Genomic DNA, 20439 nt, shown 5'->3' on the forward strand with positions numbered 1-20439 from the left:
GATTCAAGTTAGGTAAATAAATTTTCTCTCCAAAATATTTGCGAATAAGATACTGCGGCAGTGAGAACAAGCTATATATACATCCACAATCTGATAGGTCAAGTAGAAGCTATGGGAATTAGCCCAGCTAGAGGGTCCTTGAGAGGACTCTGCCCAGTAGGGCAGTCCCCTGGGGCTAGAGGTTCCAGCAGTAGAAAAAGGCTTTGTGGTGTGTAGCACTAGAAGGCAGTTGCTGAAAGGAATCCTGAGGAGTCAGAGAGAGAGAGCACCACTGTTGTCAGGGAGAGGTCTAGTCCAGACCAAACCACAGGGATTTTCTGAAGAACCCAAGAACTCACCAATGAGCTCCATGCAAATTGCCTGAATTTAAGATGCTTGTCAGAGGGCACTTGACAAGCTTAAGTAAAAAGTTCTCTCATATTTCCTGAAGCAGTGTTGGAGTGGAGGTAAGTAGAGACAATGGAAAAGTAGAGACCATTGCAAGGAAAGTAGAGAACTTCTTGCCTACTGCTCACTCCAAGCCATAAGTCAGGTTTGATATAAAGGAAGCAAAGCTTTGAATGAAAGGAAATACAAAATGTTAATTTACAATACCTGGAGTTTTCATATCTGAAGATGAGATCATTTTAATATTTAAAATTGACCAGGAAACGATATGCCGGTGGGATGACTGAGCTTGTAGGGATGGGAAAGCACTAGCGTTTGAAGGCAGAGGATAAAAAAACAGCTGTTTCCTAACTCTGTTTCTCATTTGACCGATCTACCCTGAGTCCAGCCCATTTACTGAACCAGCTACATACTTGAATAATATTTGGAGAAAGTGCTATTATCCTCATAGAGCATTATGCTTCTGATCTATTACCCTTTTAACACTTTTTCTCCCACTGATAATAATTATCCCGCCTTGAGTTATCCCAAGTCTCCCACTGAGCCTACCCTGAGATGAGAGGCTAAATTTCATAAGGTGACCAACAGGCATGAAGATCAACAGGCTATTTCAGTGGGAAAGAGTAAAGTATGCTTATCACAATGGCAGTCAAATTCATAACCAATATCATGGAATTAAGTGTGTAAAAGCTCAAAACAACTTGCTCAAGTTCATCTAGCAATCCTGAGGCGAAGCAGGATGACAATCTACTTGTACACAGTCTAATTTTTTTAAAGAGCTCACTGACTTAGTCATCTCAAAAGAAGATAGAGGATAGGTACAGCATGATATTCATTTTGCAATCAGTTCTGATGGTGTATAGGGCACCATTATACACTTTACATGCATTATTTTATCTGATCTTCACAACACTATGAGGATGGTTCATAGGAGGAAGTTATCTATTTCATAAATAATTTGCCAAAATTTGCAGAGATATGGAGTGGTGGAGGATGGCCATGGCCTTCACCTTCATTCTACTGACTGCTAGTTTAGCTCTTGGAACTTCCCAGAGTTCTTTTTTCTTTTTAGCATCATTGACCAAGTTCACAAGTAACTCATGGAAATTACTTAAAAATATACAATATTATAGAAAAAATATCATTGATTCAAAATTATCCAATCATGTGACTACCAATACATAGAAAAATATGTTAATGGGCTATGAGTAGACATTTCAACTCTAAGAATTAAAATTGATATTACTTACATCTCTTATACTGATAAATTTTGTCTTGGAGTGATACAATAGATGACTTTAATATTGGTTTCATGTTTTAAAATACTACATGAAATTCTCACGGTTATTAATATCCTGCATTGCTTGATATTTTATCTGTTATTTTTCATAACACTTTCACTGTTGAACGAAGAAAAAGAAATGACAATGTCATTCTTTTTCTTTGCTCTCTGTTGAGTCACCTTTCTCACTTATTAAGAGTTAGTATCGAGCTCTGAGTTCTTTGATAGGAAATACTTTATCAGTGTCATCTGCAAGGAAGGAAATGAGCCATAGCTGCTGTGAGCCACACCTTGCTTTTGAATGAATCCCACCAGAATATAATGCTAGCATTTGTTCTCATACATAAAAGACTTAGTAAAAATCTGGTTTCACGTCAACATGAAGCATAGCTGAATAATGGAAAGTGACCTTTGGGTTTTAAAGATTTCTCTTTCTAGATTTCTTGTACATTTTTCTGTGTACAAGGCACAAACCTAGAGAGAACTCAGAGTATACTGACAATTTTATGTTTCAAACCTATTTGCTCTCAGGATATTTTAATGCCAAATCTGAGGACTTGAAGCTTTAATTTACCCTCAACACCAAAACTTTTTTGAACTTCCAAAAAATTCATAGGTAATGAGGTTTTAGTAGTTAAGTTACATTTTTCTCAGAACCTCTTGTTTGTGTGAATATTTCTAGAATTTCAGGGATAAATACAGACAATACAGTTTACTTTGCTAAAGACCTTACTTGTTAAACAGACCATCAAGGTAATGGCTACATCTTGCATCAAATATTGGTAATTCCCAAAAAGCTGCAGTTGCTGAAAAGAAAAGAAAAGTAACTTTAAGTGTTGCTTCTGCCATTGTATCATTTTTATCATTGCCAACATTCTTTTTGAAAGTAGTCAGAAGCAACCGCTATTTTTCTCTCCTCTTTAAGAAGAAAGTGACTTAGGATTTTAACATCTCACTGGAGAAAATGAAACCAGATCACTATTTTCCCAGGGTTTAACTTAATCCCATATCACCAACGAGGGTCAGTCAATTGAGAAACATCCTCCTATTGGCCACAGTAGTTCTGACAGCTATAGTCTTAGCCTGGATAGTTGAATTCTTAACATAAGATACTAAAGCCTAAAAGTTCCTCTGGGAACTTTAAACAACATTTGAATTAAGGACTAGAATCATTCAACAGGTGTTTCTCTCCATCCTTATTCATGGATTGAGTTCACACCAGAGTTCTCTTGGCATTATTCACTTTCACAAATTAAACAAGTGCCTCTACCCTAAGTAAACCCCCTGAAGACTTCAGTCTGGTAATCCTGCCTTTCTAAGGCTTGTATAGACATAGAACTTCTTTTAAGTTCACATTTATCGAGTTGAAGTGTTTCAATATAAAAGTCAACCTGTTAGTTTCTAGGAACTTACCTTGCAATACCTTTTGCAGCCAGATCTGTTTATCTGCTGCAAGCTGTTGATTGAGCACTAAATTATAATACGGTCCTGAACACATTACAGACCAGATTTATGCAAATGAAAAATATTTCTGGCCTCTTTGAGGGTGAACCCAAGGCCCAGAAGTTTCTGGGTGAAGGTCTTTGAGGAACACTCTTATTTACATCAAGACCCTCAGAGTGAATGGCTTCTGTGTAGAATGTAGCTCAATTCTATCCATGAAGACTTTGAAACTACAGTTCTACTTTCCTATTTTTGGGAGGATGCAAATGGTTCCTCAGTGTCCTTCTCATCCTGTCTTTTTTACATTCCTCTCTTATATCCTCTTCTCTCATTTTCGGCTCAAAATAGTAAAATGATTTAGATTCAGGGTGTGATGGAACAGAGAGAAATTTTCAAAGGCAGCTTTAGTTTTCATTCTAGGAGCAGCATTCATAAAACTCTGGAGGCTTTGGAACAAGCCAGTCTAACTTCCCAGAAGCAGATAAAGGCTTGGCAAAGGGCAAGATCTAATTTGCTTTCAGTGCTAAAGGCAGAACTTGAATCCAGGTTTCCTGATTCCCAGTCCAGGTTTTGTTTCTGTCTACCTGGTAGCACCTTAACCCTTTGTGTGTGTGATCCTTGCAATCACCAGCCTGTTAGACATTGGAGTCCAATAGTCCTCTCATTCACCTCTCAATTGTCTCAGAAAAGCAGTAAACTAATTTCCTCCCAGAAGTGGTCCCCGTGCCTATTTGAACATTTTACTGTAGAGCAAGTTATGACTGAACTAATGAAGAGTACTTTCAATGGAAACATATTTCTTCCATACAGCTAATTAGTTCTTACATGTTTATTTTTATCATTTAATTTCAAAAGCCTTCATTTTTGATTTAAAAAAAAATTGCTAATCCTTTACTAATGATGTGTCTTAAGTATGTAAGTTCAGGGCAGCTTCAGAAGTAAAGCTTCAGTATGGGAGTTTTCATAGCTTTCGAATCCTTCAAAGTCAAATTCAACAACTTCCTTCTCTTTGTATCCCTTCTAGGTCTTTGGTCAAAAATATTTCACAGTTGGCAACTGATCCATTTCCTGCTGAGTTATATTTAGGCTGCTCTAAAGCTCTCTTTATAATCCAAGTGAAGAAATAGAGACTTGAAGAGGTCAAATGTCTCAGGTTATCTAGAGAAAAACAACACTCCTAGAAAACTGAGCCACATCTATTTATTTCTAGCTCTATGTTTCATGCACAGTTGTACCAAGTTCCCAATTTATAGGCATCTATTTTGAGAAATGTCATTTATTTATAAAACATTAAATCCTGTGTCGGAGCTGCACCCAAAAGAATAAACGAGGGATGTAAATACAATTAGAACTAGAAAGAAATTATTTTACTTCATACCCAATAGAGCAGTGATGTACCAATAAACTGGATTATGCCATACATGGTCAAGTATTTAAATATCCCAAAGGATGAAACCAGAGCAGCTCGGCCTTCTCTGTTTAAGAAAAATAAAAATAACTGGTTATGTATGATGCACATTTCTCAGTCTCCTTTATATTTCAAAAAGAGTTTAATTTTTAATAGTCTGTTCATATGCATTCACTTAACCACTTATTCGTCCTCTCAATTATTTATTTAATTTCTCACTCATTCATTTTTTCTCACCTTCAATTATTACCTCACTCGTTAATTTATGCACTCACCTTTATTTAGTGCTTATGAGGTACCAGCATCATGCTAAGAGTCATGGAGGATATAAATAATTCAGGCCCAGTCTTTATTTTCAACACGCTTTCAGTGAATTAAGAGACTAACACATACATTATAAACACAATACATTATGATAAGGTGCAAAATGTAAAGCATTGCCTTGACTGTGACTCATTACATACTAACAACACTTGCTTCCTGAGAATTGAATGGTGTATCTTAGAGTCTATTTGAGACATAGAAGAAAAAGATGGGTGCCCTTGCATTTTAGGAAGTATGGATATGACTCTAATATTTGAGATGAAATGGATTTTGTTGGCTTCAATACTTCAGGAAGAACCCAGGGTAATTATCTGATTCAATGTGGAGATCAAAAGAGGTAAAGACCACAATAAAAAGTAAATATTTCCCCATTTAAAAAATTATGTTTGAGCTATTATTCCTTTTGCTAAGGTTCAGTTGGTTGAGGGATTATGATAGGCCAAAGGAGATGAGGTGAGGTAGTAGTGTGATGGGGGTGTGGGGAACTGGGCAAACAACCCCTCTTGCAGTCTCCTCTTGTCCAGGCAGAAGAGGATGCACAAGGGAGATAGCCCACATCCTCTTTGTTTCCAGTCCTCAGTGACATGGACACCTGCACTGCTCGATGACTTTGTTAACAGAACAGAGGCATGAGAAAGAAAACCTAAAAAGCCAAACTAAGGACCACTTTGCTCTAGGCAAGATGAGAAGGTTCGGGTGGGAGATGGGCCAGGCTACGAAGCACCACCATTTATTTTCAGCACAGAGAGTGGAGCAAAAGACAAGCTGGGAAGAGAAGAGCATATGAAGCCTGAATAATTTTATGACATAAACTTTGTGATTTCATCCTTTTCTGCAGTTGTGTACATGATTATGAATTTTAAGCAGCTCACTTATTTATTTATTCATTCTACAAACATTCATTGAGTACTCTAATGTATGCAGCTTAGTGCTAGGCACAATGACACAGAAATGAATAAGGTACAGTTCTTGCCCTAAAGGACTCGAATCATAACAAGTGTTTCAAAGGATAAAAATGAAAACCTATGGATCTGAACCTATGCTTCTAAAACTCATCACCCCTCTGGAGGATGTTTTCTCTGGAATAAGCGTGCATCAAGGAGAGCAAGGGTACAATGAGCCTAACAGAGCTGAACCACATCTAATTTTATAAATCTATGAAATAAAAAAGCAAAGAGTTTCTACCCTGAAGTCTTATTAAACCATCTGCCACTAGAAAAATTTTACATCATGACTTGTATTTTAAAACAGTACATTGCATTTATAAATGCATCAGGGCACATGCGTGAGAAAGAGCATCTTAAGTTCAGATGCCACTGCCTTTTGGATGGACCAAGCAAGCACTTTGTGCAACCATCCAAGAGTTTAAACTCCCTATGCAAGGCCTCTACACTCAGCGCTCCAGCTTAACTTCCACAATTCCCATCTGAAAAGTCTTCTAGCCCAGTGGGCTGTTGGGCCCCTGCGCCCTCTAATTAAAACCCCATTTCTAAATGAGGCTTTCCCTTTTCCTTATCCGGAAATCCCTCTCACATTCTTTCTGTTTACAAATGTCCTATCTAGCCTTCAAGTTGCAACTCCTCTGCTGAAGCCTCCTCTCTGGCTAGAGTATCATGCTGGATAACTGGAACGATTACTGTATTGTTTAGATGTTAATGTATTTAAAGCTAATTTATTGTGCACCTCTCACTTATTGGGCAGAACTTTCTGTTTTGTGTTTATATCTATATCTATCTATGTTATTTATCAGAATGTTAAGTCCTCCGGGGCAAGGTTCTGTCTCATTCTTAATCTACCACATTTCCAAGCACAATATTTAAAAAGAGCTCCAGGAGTTGTGTTGATGATGGAAAGCATGGACTAGGGTGAGGGTCCTGAGCACTCTTGTTTTGTAGTCACTTTGACATGAACCAGGGTTAGGTAACAGAGATAGTAGGAGAAGGGCTTGTAAAGAGTTTCTGAAAGACAAATCAGCAAAACATAATGGATAGTTGGCTAGAAGTGGAAATGAGGAAAGAGTTCAAAGCACTCTGAGTTTCTGAGCCCAGATGAACAACTCTAAGGACCATCCTTAGAAGCAAGGAACCTGGGAGCTAAGAAGGGGAGTGCTTTGGAGGCAAAGGAGATGATGATGATGCTGGAGGGTGTGGAAGGACACAGGTGCAGCCACCCAGTGTTCAGGGAGATGTGTCAAGCTGTCTATACAGCCAGACAGAGGCATGGAATTTCAAGTGTGAAACATTTAGGTCAGTGATTCCTGTCAACAGCTGCCCAAGGAACATACCGGAGAACTTCATGGTTGTCTTTTTTGTATAAACCCAAGATTTGGTGATATCTTCTAGACCACTGACCATGTAGATGATTCAAAGTTAGCTCACAGATAACAACAGGAGAATAAGATTTTGAACAAAATATAGAACCTATTGTTTTATTCTTAACTGCATTTAAAATATTAGCAAAGACAACATCAGAAAAGAGAGTGAAGTGGAGGTAAAGGAGCTGTAATAAAGTTTTTAATTCCCTCCTGTTCCCTAACTGTTGCCAATCAGTTGTAAAAGTGTTTTTTTTGCAATCATTTTGGATGTTTATTAATTTGTATTTTGCAGACATAACATTATTTGAGAAAGATATCTGGTGGAATATTCCCTTTCTGCTTCTTCACCCATCCTCAACTCTTGAGAGAAAGGTTCCAGTAAGCACCCAAAGTATAAAATAAAGAAGAGAAGTAAGAAAACCAATTACTTTCAAAATATCAACTCTACCTTTAAGCTGTCCACATGCCACAGCCATTTATCCTTTAACGCTCAGCAAGTCACTTTTTTGTGGTTTTACCAGCATTCTCAAGCAGCACTAATGGCTCTCTTAATTGGTGCTCCAATAGCACTTTCCCCATACCTCTGTGTGACATTTGGAAGAGGAAGTAGCTTACTTGATGAGATGAGGCACACACTCGATGTTGGCTGTTTTTGAGGTGAAAGGGGATGCCACAGATGCCTCCTGCTCTGACAGGGAAATACCCGCATGAGCCATTTTCAAAGCCTGGAACAATAAATCCACATTATACCCACGACTCTTCAGGTCAGGCTCTAACTATTTAAACACCATGAGGTTATTCCTCACATTTTAGAGCTTATAACATTATGCACTTCCACCCCTAGGTCTCTGTTTATGTTGTTCCTCTACCTGGAATACTCTCCCTCTCCTGATCCAAAAAGTCACCAACTAAAGAGGTGTGTACTAAACAATGATCCAGAGATAGAGGAGTGGTGCGTGTATGTGTGTGTGTGTGCGCGCACACACACACATGCATGCAGTGTGTGTATTTGTTGTGAGGTATCGATGTAAAAAGAAAATGGAAATAGTAAGTCAAGAAATCTATTTAAAAAAATGACAGCATTTGGATGGACATTTGTCGGGGACCTTCACCATCACAGTTCTTACACTTGGAAGGCCATCTTCATGAACAATAGGAAAAGTTATCCAATACCAACCTTTCCCTGGGCTGCCAAATCCAGCCAACCGGCTAACTGCTGGGATAAAATTTGGGGCGTACAGCATCTTCACTGGAAACAGGGACTTTATCACACTCATCAACGACACATTCTAGGACATGTGTTGCTGCACTGAAATGAGGGCTAATTCATTTCTCGAGAAGACTGAAGACTATTCAAAGAGTGTAAATAGCAGATAGGGACCAACAGGAAGCTGGCAAGCTTTTAATCCTATAAGAATTGTGTGGGCATAAAATAAGATTTTGTATTTCTGCAGCTCTGTAGAACTACAAAGTACCTGTGTACCACAGCCAGTACATACTAAATTTGTGATCAATAAATATTAGAATATTTCCTTCTTCTTCTTTTCTCTCTTAATATCTGTATCTCTATTATATAATTTAGGACCATCTACTTTATGTTAGGGTTATTTTTATGCATGAATCTTTCCCCACCAGATGATAAACTCTTTAGGGGCAGAGACTATATCCTTTTTAGCACTCGATTTCTTTGTTTTGTGCCAAATTCCACATAATTAATGGGCATGAGTACTCATTCTAGATTTTGAAGAGCAGAATAACAACTTGCTTCTCTTCATGAGCATAAGGCAGAAAAATTCATAATGGATCTCTAAGTATAAACACAGTTTTTCACAGAAATTTGAAGAAAACATTTAAGAATGAAGAAAACATTTAAGAATGAAGTAAAACAAATACCCAGATCTTAAGTATCTAATAAGTAAACACGGTTTTTCACAGAACTTTGAAGGAAACATTTAAGAATGAAGTAAAACAAATATCCAGATCTTAAGTATCTAATAGACTTTGGAAATACAAAGCAATCCTCTTTAACTTCTTGTTCTACACATTAGCTACTGAAATATTTTTTTATGTCCATAAATCTTCAAGGTAGACAATTGTTTCAGCCATATCTTTGAAATTCAAATTATAATACATGCACTGCTTTCTATTGTGTATGAGAAATAATCTGTTGAAAACATTTAATTTAGATTTTCCTATAGCATATAATAACTGAATACTTAGGTCTATAAACACATTAAAATTATTACCGATTTTGCTTACCTTGTTTCAGTCATTAATTTAAATGAAGAGGCAGACAAGAAATCAAGAGAAGACTAAAACTCAGAAGGGCAGCAATGGAAGAATTAGGAAAGGTCACCAAGAGCATAGACATGTCATTGGAGATCAAGGTTAAGGTCATCCACACCCTCATATTCCCAATTACTATGTACAGATACAAAAATTGGACAGTGAAGAAAGCTGATAGAAAAAATTTCATTTTCATTTAAAATATGGCATTGGAGGAGAGCCCTGCAGATACCCTGAACCCCCAGAAGGACAAACAAGTGGGTCCTAGAGCTAATTAAGCATGAAACATCACTGGCAATTTTCACTAGGCAAATTTCACTAGGTAAAAATGACAAAACTGAAGCTGTCCCACTTCAGGCACATCATGAGAAAGCAAAGTTCTTTGGAAAAGACAATAGTGCTTGGAAAATAGCAGCAGGAAAAGAGGAAGAGCAATTATGAGATGGATTGACTCCATAAAAGAAGCCACAAGCATGACTCTATAGGAGTTGAGCAGAACTACTAAAGACAGGATGTCTGAACATTACCTATTCATAGGGTCACCAGGAGTTGGAACGGAGTCAATGGCAGGTAACATACATGATTTCACTGAGCATAAGACTTTTGGAGTAAAGCTAACTGTAAAAAACTAACCCTGGAATAGGAGTTTGGCAGGAATAATACAATTTATACATAATTCGAAATTTTAATCATCAATTTTAAACTTTTCCTTCACTAAGAGTTTATCAGCTGTGTGACTTCGGGCAAAAAAAGAATTTACTTCCTGTGGTAATTTTTTTTTTATCGGTAACATGAGAGATTTAAATCAGCTAGTCTTGTAAAGTCACTCTGGGTCTAAAATAGGGGAGTCTTAGTAGCCCTCCCTTGTCTTTGTTATTCTAGGCATTGCCAGAAAACAGCTGAAGTAACTCATCTCATTTTACTCCTCTCCACTTGCAACCCACAGTCAGGTAGAGTTGAATATAAACAGCAAAATGAGGAGTGGCTCCATAGTGTAGTGGTTAGCACATCTGCTTTACACGTAGAAGGTCCTGGGTTCGCACCCCAGGTGGAGCCACAGACCATTCGCTGGCTTCCCCCTCGGTGCCAGGCCCCAGAGGCCCGGTGCGAGCACATGGGAGGAGGCTCCCCGCTTCAGAGATCCGGTTCTTAAGGGGAGCCGGCAACATCCGTAGGTCAGGGGTAGAAGTCGCGGGAGGTCAGGGGTAGAAGTCGCGGGGAGCGGGGAATTAAAAAGGGAGGAAAAAAAATAGCAAAATGATCAAGTGATTGCTTGCAGAAGGTGAAGAGACCCCAAGAAACTGGGATCTCTCAAGAGAGATATTAGTGAACTGCCTTCATTAGTAGAAGTAATTTCTACTTACCCCACAGTCATTAGCTCCATCTCCACACATGCCCACATAATAACTGCAGGGGAAAAGATAAGAAAAATTAATAGCTTCACGCCTCACTTGAATAATTCCCGTCATAACTAACTTACATGCAATGTGCTGCGTGTGTGTGAGAGAGAGTCCTGAACACATGTGGAATCGGGCTTAAGGAAAATAACTTTAAGATAAATATTCCCAGAGGAATTGTATTATTTAAATTGTTTCAATCGATCACATGAAATGTTAGTGATACTACAATGTCCTCTACAAAGATGATCGCACACTTTCAAAAGAAACCTGTTGGATTATATCCACCCAGGCCAAGCCTAAGGGTGCACAGTCATAACAATAGCACTTTCCACAGAACCTAATATACAGATTCATAACCTAATTCATCCGTGTTTTGGCTGTTGACAGCTGCTGAGAGTTTAGAGTTCAGACACCAGGATGAAAACGTTTGGGAAATAGTTTAACAGATATGACTGGAGATATATACACATATTCTTGACACATCTCTGAATGAAAATGAGATAATATGCTTCCATTATACCAGTTTGATGTGCAAACACGGTGACATAAATAAAAGAGTAAATATTAAAGCTGCTGCCAAAGAAAAAGGATTTGCCAATTCGAGACACATTCTGTTTTCTAGTATAAGTAAATAATACATTATGCGTATTGATTAATGACAATACTATTAAAAGCTCAGCTGCAATTTGCCAAAAGTGCATGAAATAACAAAGTCAATATAGGAAAAAATGAAGTTTTTAGACATTTTTCTTATTATTAGTTGAGAAAGAAAAGGACATTGTTATAGGTTGAAATGGTCAAATGAAAACAATTCACATAGTTCAACCTAATATCTGGCTAATGCATATGAAAATCACCTTATAAACACTTGTATACATTCATGTCCATGTCATAACTATGCACAGTCCCTGAAAACAGTTTCCTTTCTCCAGGCTTAAAGCACATCTCTAGTCTCTATGTCACACAAGGAGTCTTACGTGTTCCAGTGTCCCCTCAATTCAGAAAGAGAATTAAGACAACCTTATGTACATTGCCAATGATAAAGGCATGAAGAAGAAAATTGGGAAATTAAGAAGACAGCTCATTCTGAGACAGCGTATATCTTCCTGAACTGATTTGTCCTTAGGGAAATATAGCTTTTCAAATTTAAGCATTTAAGTTGGCAAAATTTCTCATGCATTTGAGAAGGGTAAAATTACTTTTGTCAGGCAATATCATATAATGACCAAGTAAGTGAAATAGTCATTTTAGACACTGATTACTAACCCAGACTTGAGGCATTATGGGAGTTAATAGGCAGCTATTTGAAACTCCCCTGAGAATGGTTGGACAACAAAAAATAATAGTAAAAGGCAGTCTGTTGATTTTACCTACTACTTATCAACAATTATCTGAAGTTTCACTATTCTCTATTCTTTTTCACTTTTCAGAAATCTGCAGCCCAGAAATTGTAACATATTGCAAGTAATAGATAGGTCTTGTCTCAAGAAGAACTGTTTCACTTTGATGTGACTTGGTCATCTGTATTTTTGAAGGAGCTAAGAAAAGACCTTTTTTCCCCACTTTGGCCCCTATACCCATCCCCTGCCAAGGTCAAGCACAGTGAGAATGCCATTCCACCTTTCCTAGAAGACCTGAAATTATTCACATATCTTCTAATGAACCCACCTCAAATAATTTTAGGTGATAACTCACACACTTTCTCATTGCTGTCATTCTGAGCTATATAAACCCCTACTGTTTTTATTCTCTACATCCAAGCAGGCTATCTTCCTCTAAGATATGCCTTATGGGCCACAGAACAAATGCTGTCTGGGGTAGGAAGCTTCTGAAATGGTCTCCAGTGATCCCCATCTCCTGGTAGTCATGATGTTATATAATGCCCTTCCTTGACTGTGGGCCAGACCAAGTTAGTAACCTGCTTTTAATGAAGAAAATATAGCAAAAGTGATGGGATGTCACTCTGAACTGAGGATATAAAAATGGTGACCTCTCTCTGGTTTTTCTTCCCTGTCACTCTTATGGAAGCCAGCAGACCTTTCGTAAGCTTCCTTATGAAATGACCCATGTATGTGGCAAGGAACTGAGGGCAGCTTCTGTCCAACAGCCAGTGCAAAACTGAAACTCTTACTCCAACCACCCACAAGGAACTGAATCCTACCAACAACATGCAAACGAGGCTGTTGGCAGATCCTTCGCCCTCAAATGCTGAGATGACCACAGTACTGACTGACACCTGATCACAGCCTTGTGAAAGACCCAGAATCAGAAGAGTCAGCTACGCACAACTGGATTCCTGACCCACAGAATTGTAAAATAATAAATGATGTCATTCCAAGTCATTAAGTTTGGGGGTAATTTGTTACATAGTAGATAATAAATACACTATCCTTTCATGCAACAACACCTACTTTAATTTCTGAAATTCTTCAACAAGGTTTGATTTCTGCCCAGGAGACATTCTTGCAAAAACAGTTCCATTTACCAGAATCTAAAGGGAAAAAACAACTATTGCAATAAAATTAGAAAGAACACTTTTAAATAAAAGAATGGCCCTGAGAAATCATTTCTGGCTGCCATTTTAAAATAGTATTGGGTAGTATGTCATAGAAGAAATTTCAGAAAAGGGAATAAGGGGATTTAATCCGTTAATATTTAACTTTTGCTTTCAGCACTCCATCATTACTTTCTAGGCCATTTTTTTCCAAGATGGGATAACCTCTAATTAATAATAATAACTAAAAAACAACAGAGCAAATGGGATAAAAATGCTTAAGGAAATACAGTTCTTTTTACTAAGCCTTGTCTCTACAATTGCAGAGAAAGGACAGAGAAAGGAGCAATAGATAGGGAGTTGAGAAATAAGCTTCTGTCCCAACTAGCTGCTCAATCCTTCAAGTGACTTAACCTCAATGAGTATCAGCTTTCCCATCTCTACAATGAGAAATTAGACTAACAGCTTTCTGCAAGCAGTTGGGGTCTAGATTCTATGGTCCTTGATGGATAAGACAACAGAATTCTCAAGACACAGCTAACAGATGGTTGCTGCCCTGGGCTCCCGCTCCACTTATCTCCTTCACACTGACAGCAAAACCCTGCACAGCGCTATTTTAAAGTAGACACACAGAGGACACGATAACAAATGATTTTGAAAATAAACCATGGGGTTTTTCTTTCCTCTGCTCTAAATCAAGAATCCAGACAGGAAGGGGAATAAAGCTCATCCTGACATGAGATGGTGGCTTTCAGGGAGAAGCTGACCCATAAAACAGGCAGCATGTTTGGAACTGTCTGGAGGTTCTCCTTCCTGGGCAAGGGTGAGAGACAGTACCAGAACTCACACTCTAAAGAGGAGGCCATGAGCATGTGCACGATCAGGTGGGGTGGGCAGGGCCAGGAAACCTCATAAGGGGCGGTACCGCTGTCAGGGTGTTGATTTTTTTAACTCTGAGGCAACCTCAGTGATCATCACCTTCACTATTCTCTTCCCCTTTTTTTGTCTCACTGATTTGAGGAGAAAAACAAAACACTTCATTTTTCCAGCACTTACTTTTGGAAGCAAGCTGTTGAAATGCTGAAATAGCACTTGGAATGATTTCCCACTCATTGCGAAATGATAACAGCTCCCTTTTTCTCCAGGAGGCACTGAACCGTTTCCAATGTTAATGTAGGTTTCCTAAAATCGAAAGGTATCATTTCCACATCAGCTCTTTAAGAACGTCTCTTCTTCCCTATGTGTTATGGGTAGACTCATAGTCATGTTTCATATCCATGTGAGGGCCAGCAAACACATAATGTATAATTTACCCGTGGAACTTAGACTTACATGAAGAAGACACTCAAAACGTCTCCCAAAATTATATGAACATATGATACTATTGGCAACATGATGCTCTAGATTCTATCCTGGGAGGTAATATGTTCCCAGGTACCAATTAGTGATTTCAAGAAGAACAGGAACATTCTTCCCTCCTCTTTCTGCTGCCCATCATGCAAACTTTTAATCCCTAAGATTGCTTGAGATTAATTCCTTCAAGAATCATGCCCTAATGTCTTCACTGTAAAATAGGCACTCTTTTCAGAACCTAACTCCTATTAGCCCCTGCCTTCTCCCCCTCCCAAAGGTAACCTGTTCCTTTATGGTGCCCAGATATCTCTGCTCAAATGCAGCAGCACCACTCCTTTTCTGAAATCCTTTCTTCCTGTCTTTCACCTGTCAATGTCCCTCATCACTGGCTCAGTCCCACCTGGCTCAGCCCTAAGGAAAGCATCTGATGAATGCATAAGCACTCGTAATGTCGATAGGTGATAATGGTTTTTCATGCAACATTTCTCAGAAGGCCTTACATCTGTGTAGGACTCTAAATTTAAATAGTAAAAAGGTGAGAAAAATTTATTCATTAGAGGAATTCATCTTAGGGAAATCATTGCATTTGAAAGAAAACATATTTTGATGTATTGAATTGGAAGACAAGGAGATATACCCCTTCCCCTTCCGACCCCCATTGTGAAATGGCCAACAAAAGACTTGCTCTAGCATTCCTTGTAAGGCAGGGACAGGATTCCTTTTGCTGTTACTAGAAATGAGAGAGAGAAAGTGTGGTGGGAGGGAGCAAGAGAGGAGGAGGAAAGCCTATGACTGTGATGTCACATCTCCCAGCAACTACCAAAACTTCAGTATGGGTATTAAGTTCATGAATGGGTAGTGTCAGTGGACTATTAAAGATTAGTAAGGACCCAGGTTTCACCACACAGTGAAATCGAGGCAATATGTATTGATGTAGAAGTAAGTGGGTTTGTGAGGAAATAAGCACCAGAAATCTGCTGAAAGTATAGAGAGCTACCATTGTTCACAGCCCGCGCAACAGGGTTTGAGCCAAGTTAATGTACCCATTCACAAGGGTTAGGCAGAGCCACTCTGTACAGTCATGCTGTTTATATACTGAACAAAGACCTACTCTACACTTAACAATCCAAAGGGCTGTTCAACCTAGAGGAAGGGAGCATTTGTCTAACTTATCAGCTGGCGGACCATCTCTGTGAATTCAAAAGACAGAGGTGCTGCATTTAGTGATGGAATGTCAGGCTCCAGCCATTCCCCTCATATGAAAGAGCTGTCTATTCACAAGTATACAGGGAACTTACTCTCTAGAGAAGCTGACATCTGTTAACTGCATGTTAAAGGTAGAGCACAATCTAAATGCCTATGGATTTGGGTGGAATCAAACTGACTTGAATTCGATTCCTTGCTCTGCAACTTGCCAGTTGTGTGTTTTGGACAAGCTTAATTCCCTAGGCTTCAGTTTTCTCATTCATAAAATGAATAGTTTGCTCAACTGTACCGGGTAACTATGAGGATTAAATGGGAATTATGAATGTAAATAGGTGGTTCTCAACCATGGTCGCCCATTGGAATCACCGGGAGGAAGGGCTGATGCCAGCTCCCAGCCCAGAAATTCTGATTTAATCAGTAGAGCTTGGCATTGGAAGTTTAATCATCCTCCAGGTGATTTCTGTGTGCAGTCAGGGCTGAGAAGTGCTGGTGGAAATGCTAAATGCTTTGCAAACTGTTAAGCTCTGGACAAACTGAGGGATTATTGCTGTGATGACTTGTGATACTGAGAGAAGTCTGCCCGGGGCCAGGGCTGTATACCATCAGACCAAGCCGCAAAGGGGCCTTCTAACATTTGCTCACATTCTTCCCAGGTCCATTCTCTTGGTTGTCGACAAGCTGCCAGGTCACAGAGGCAGGAACAAACTCTCCTGGTTCACTGGCTTCGATGAGGATCACTTGGCTCCCTCGAGGAATCATTTCAGAATTCTTCGCCACAGTAACGGCTGTTTGCAGGTTGTCACCTAGATGACAAAGAAAGTCGGTTTGCTTTATGTATGAACGCTCACTAACCAGAATGAGCTCCCCCTCCTCTGAGTATCCATACCACTTTGCTGGTATTTTTTGGAGGGCATTTATCACTTTCCGCCCTATTTCATAACTATTTTCCCCGTTGCCCAAGCTGCCTGCCCCTAGTGGCCAAACACTATGTCTGCATTTGCCTCCTGATAGCATCGTGTCCTGACCATTGCATATTTTTCAAACATGCACAAATGAGTAAATAAATGTTTAGCATTTTATGACTAATCTTTAGGAGACTGGCAGTTCTTTGTGGTGAAGATAATATGGCCCAATCTGATAACATAAAACCACCCTTGGGTACTGGATTCCAGTTAAGTGGAGAAAAGAACACCATGCGGGGCCATGCTTGGATTTGATCATTGCATGCTGTGCCCGGGCCCACTGCCCCGGAGCACAGTCCAGCAGAGTCTTGCACCCTTTACGCAGAGGTCTTATGGGAGTTCTTGATGAAAACACACTCATTCTTACATTTAAACATTTAACTGTGAGCCCATCAGCACTGCGGTGGTCCTGAGTAGAAAGTGTGGGCATTAGACAGGGAGAATGGTCCCCACCTCCAAAGCTCATGGGGGAGGTGCCCACGTGCCCAGGTAACTGGACCACAGGGTAACAAATTTGGCATCAAAGCATTTTTCTTTCTGCCTCAGTCACACGAACTCACTCAACTCACGTGATCTTTTTCAAATGCCTGGGATACGTTCAACTCGTCAGGCCTCCAGAAACACGTACCGGTAATCATTACAGTCCTGATGCGGGCCTCACTTAGTTCCTTCAAGACTGGTTTGGTTTCCTTTTTCAAGCGGTTCTCCATAATGAGAAGGCCCAGAAATGTTAACTCTGACTCCACCGTCTCTCTTTGGATTCAGGAAAATGTCAATATTAAAGCTATTTATATAGTCTCAAGAGTTGGATTTATTTCTTCTTTTTAAAATTTAAGTTCCATCAATGTAATATATGCACATGTTTAATAAATCAAAAAGAACCCAAAAGCTTATCATGAAACCAAGTCCCTTTCTCCTTCCCAGAGGCAACAGCTCCTATATCTTTTAGCTGCTCCTTCTGGTTCTCACCTCCACTTTTTAAAAACAATGTGCTTATCTTTCAACTATTCTTTTGATTTTAAATTTTTTTATTAATTATTAACCTATTTTTAATTTCCAAGACCTTCTTTGATCTTGTAATAATCTTAATTGATTAGATATTTATTAACTACATACAGCATACAAGATACTATAGTAATAGTTGAATACAGAGCCATCCATTTCAGTTTCCATCTGTAATCTCCAGTAAATCTAACACGTTTATCCTCATTTTCTTATTTTGTTATATAATAACATCTATCTCACTAGTGGCTTTTAAATGAGAACATCACAGCTGCATTTGTATGTGGCAGCTGAGTGGTGGCTACACTCCATGTCAAGTTACATACATTTTTTCTTCACACGTGACCTTAACATTTGTTATTAAAATTTATGTCTTGAAAAATTATAAAATCCTGTGTGCAATAGGTCTTTATGCTTGCTCAAGAACAACTAACACCATGAATGTTAAATCTGAGAGGGCCATTCATATATTTCAAATTGAGCTTTTTGATTCTATATAGAAGATTAAAATGTCGTGGATGAAAGGCTCTTTAGAGAGCCTTCCAGTCCTACATTTTATAGATAGGAAAAATAGACACAGTGGAAGAAAAGGACAATAATTACTGATTATATTAGAGTAGGTGGACTTAGGTTGTACATAACAGTGTTGAACCAAGAATATTTATATCTTATGCAGAGGAGCTAATTTTACATAAATGACTATCAGTAGCACAAAATCAAAGATAAGTAATGCATAGATGATTTGTTATTCAATTTTCACAATATTTCTCGACTTTGTCATAGACAATTCAAAAAACAACTTTTAAAAACAGAAATATTAAAAGAAAAAATAATCTACAAATTATTTTTTAATGAGGACGTCATTCTTTTAATGTAATTAAGAAGACTGAATTTTATTTCATATAGGTACAGTTTGTATTCAGTCTTCTCCAGATATGAGAGATATATATATTATTGAGCCCTGAAAGAAGCCAAGTCCAAAGGATTCTAGATGACTTTCAAAGTGCCAACTGTCTCCTTCCCTCAACCCCTTTGTAGGTAGGTCACCCAACTCAGTCAGCCACAGAATGTTGTGAGGTTGAAGGAAGTTGGTCATCTTTTGGTGAGATGATGGAACTCAAGGCAGAGATAACTCACTGGCATCTGGGTGTCAGGAGATATCAACTGCCATCCTTGTTCTGCCCCTTACCCGCATGGTGACCTGATCAAGTCCTTCCCAGAGTGGCTTACAGTTTCCCATCTCTGAATTAGGGGACTGGATGAGATAGATTCTTCATCTCTAAGAGTCTTCCCAGTGATTTGAGCTGTCTATCCACCCATCTCCAGGGCTCCTTCACTTCATGCACACAGAGCCTGCTCTAGTGCCAATTTCTGAGTTTCTTACCTGGATAAACTTTCTACTTCTGAAAGCTTCTTTATTTTCAAGGTTTTATGAGCAAGGGCAATGACACGGAAGCCTTGCATTGTGTAATTCCTCAGCTCTTGTGGGAAATTCTTGGGCACTGCCAGGAGAAAAGAGAGTTAAATGTAAGGTCACACTGAAGGTTGCACAACTTCTAAGCAAAACTCTGAGATGCAGGCACTATACTTATTTTAACTCACTCTATTAAAAATACTTTACTAGAAAACTTCAGCTTCAGTTAAAGGTTACAAACAACTTCATGAGTATTTTTTATTACTCTGACAGAAATGAATGCTAAAGATATTCTGGTCCTCAACTGGATGTCAAATACACTGGCCAGGTTCGGTAAAGACAGATCTCAGGACTATGTCTACCTGGATGAAATGAGGAAAACAGCCGATCCTCTAGACCATGGGTTAACAAACTACAGGCCAAATCTGGCCCGTTGCTTGTTTTTGTAAATAAAGTTTTATTGGAACACAGTCGCACCTATTTGCTTATTGTCTATGGCTGCATTGGGGCTACAATGGCAAGGTTGAGCAGCCGAAATAGATACCACTTGGCCTGCAGAGCCTAAATTATTTATTATCTGGCTCTTTGCAAAAAAGTTTTCTAATCCCCACTTTAGATAATGGACAACACAATGCCAACTGTTGTGTATTTTGATGTGACGATGATAACTAATGTTAGTATATTTATAAAATCTTTATAGTATGCCTATAAAGGTATTAGAAGGAAGCACAGAATAATTGGAAGTGTGATGGCTTACATAGCAAAACACCTGAGTTCTAGTCTCCTCTACTGCCAACTAGCTCTCTGACTTTCAGCATGTTAAGTCTTTCTTCTGCATCTCAGTTTTATTCCCCATAAAAGGAGGGGACTATGGATTTCTATGTACCCATTCAGCTCAGACTTTCTGTAATTCAAAGATAATGTTGGAGATGGGGATCTAATTTCTAAGAAACTCCTAGCTCTCATTTCTTAAGTATGAAGGTCAGAGGTTTCACTGAAGATATTATCACATATCAAGGATCAGTGTTTAGAATCATAAGAATAATTAGAAAGAATAATTAGAAGGGCTACCGGAAGAATGAAAAGCGTCAAGTGATAGGCCCAAACCTTTATCGATAGAGCAGGAACAATGATTACCAGTTAAAATTTCAATAAGACACTCAT

At 38.8% G+C, this 20439-nt stretch overlaps 1 protein-coding gene across 1 annotated transcript in view; it reads right to left on the reverse strand.

Annotated features, from left to right (window-relative positions):
• Nucleotides 1-20439, reverse strand: part of ATP13A5 (ATPase 13A5) — a 97381-nt gene that overhangs the window by 16563 nt on the left and 60379 nt on the right. The window contains exons 17-25 of the mRNA XM_039850642.1: nucleotides 19246-19363; nucleotides 17488-17612; nucleotides 16540-16700; nucleotides 14395-14520; nucleotides 13256-13335; nucleotides 10809-10851; nucleotides 7774-7883; nucleotides 4491-4587; nucleotides 2403-2475 (exon numbers count right to left, since the gene is read on the reverse strand). Coding sequence (XP_039706576.1) covers nucleotides 2403-2475; nucleotides 4491-4587; nucleotides 7774-7883; nucleotides 10809-10851; nucleotides 13256-13335; nucleotides 14395-14520; nucleotides 16540-16700; nucleotides 17488-17612; nucleotides 19246-19363 — 933 coding nt within the window. The remainder of the gene's footprint in view (nucleotides 1-2402; nucleotides 2476-4490; nucleotides 4588-7773; nucleotides 7884-10808; nucleotides 10852-13255; nucleotides 13336-14394; nucleotides 14521-16539; nucleotides 16701-17487; nucleotides 17613-19245; nucleotides 19364-20439) is intronic.

The sequence above is a fragment of the Pteropus medius genome, unplaced genomic scaffold, assembly GCF_902729225.1.
Source record: "Pteropus medius unplaced genomic scaffold, Ma_sr-lr_union100, whole genome shotgun sequence".
Classification (NCBI taxonomy): Eukaryota; Metazoa; Chordata; class Mammalia; order Chiroptera; family Pteropodidae; genus Pteropus; species Pteropus medius.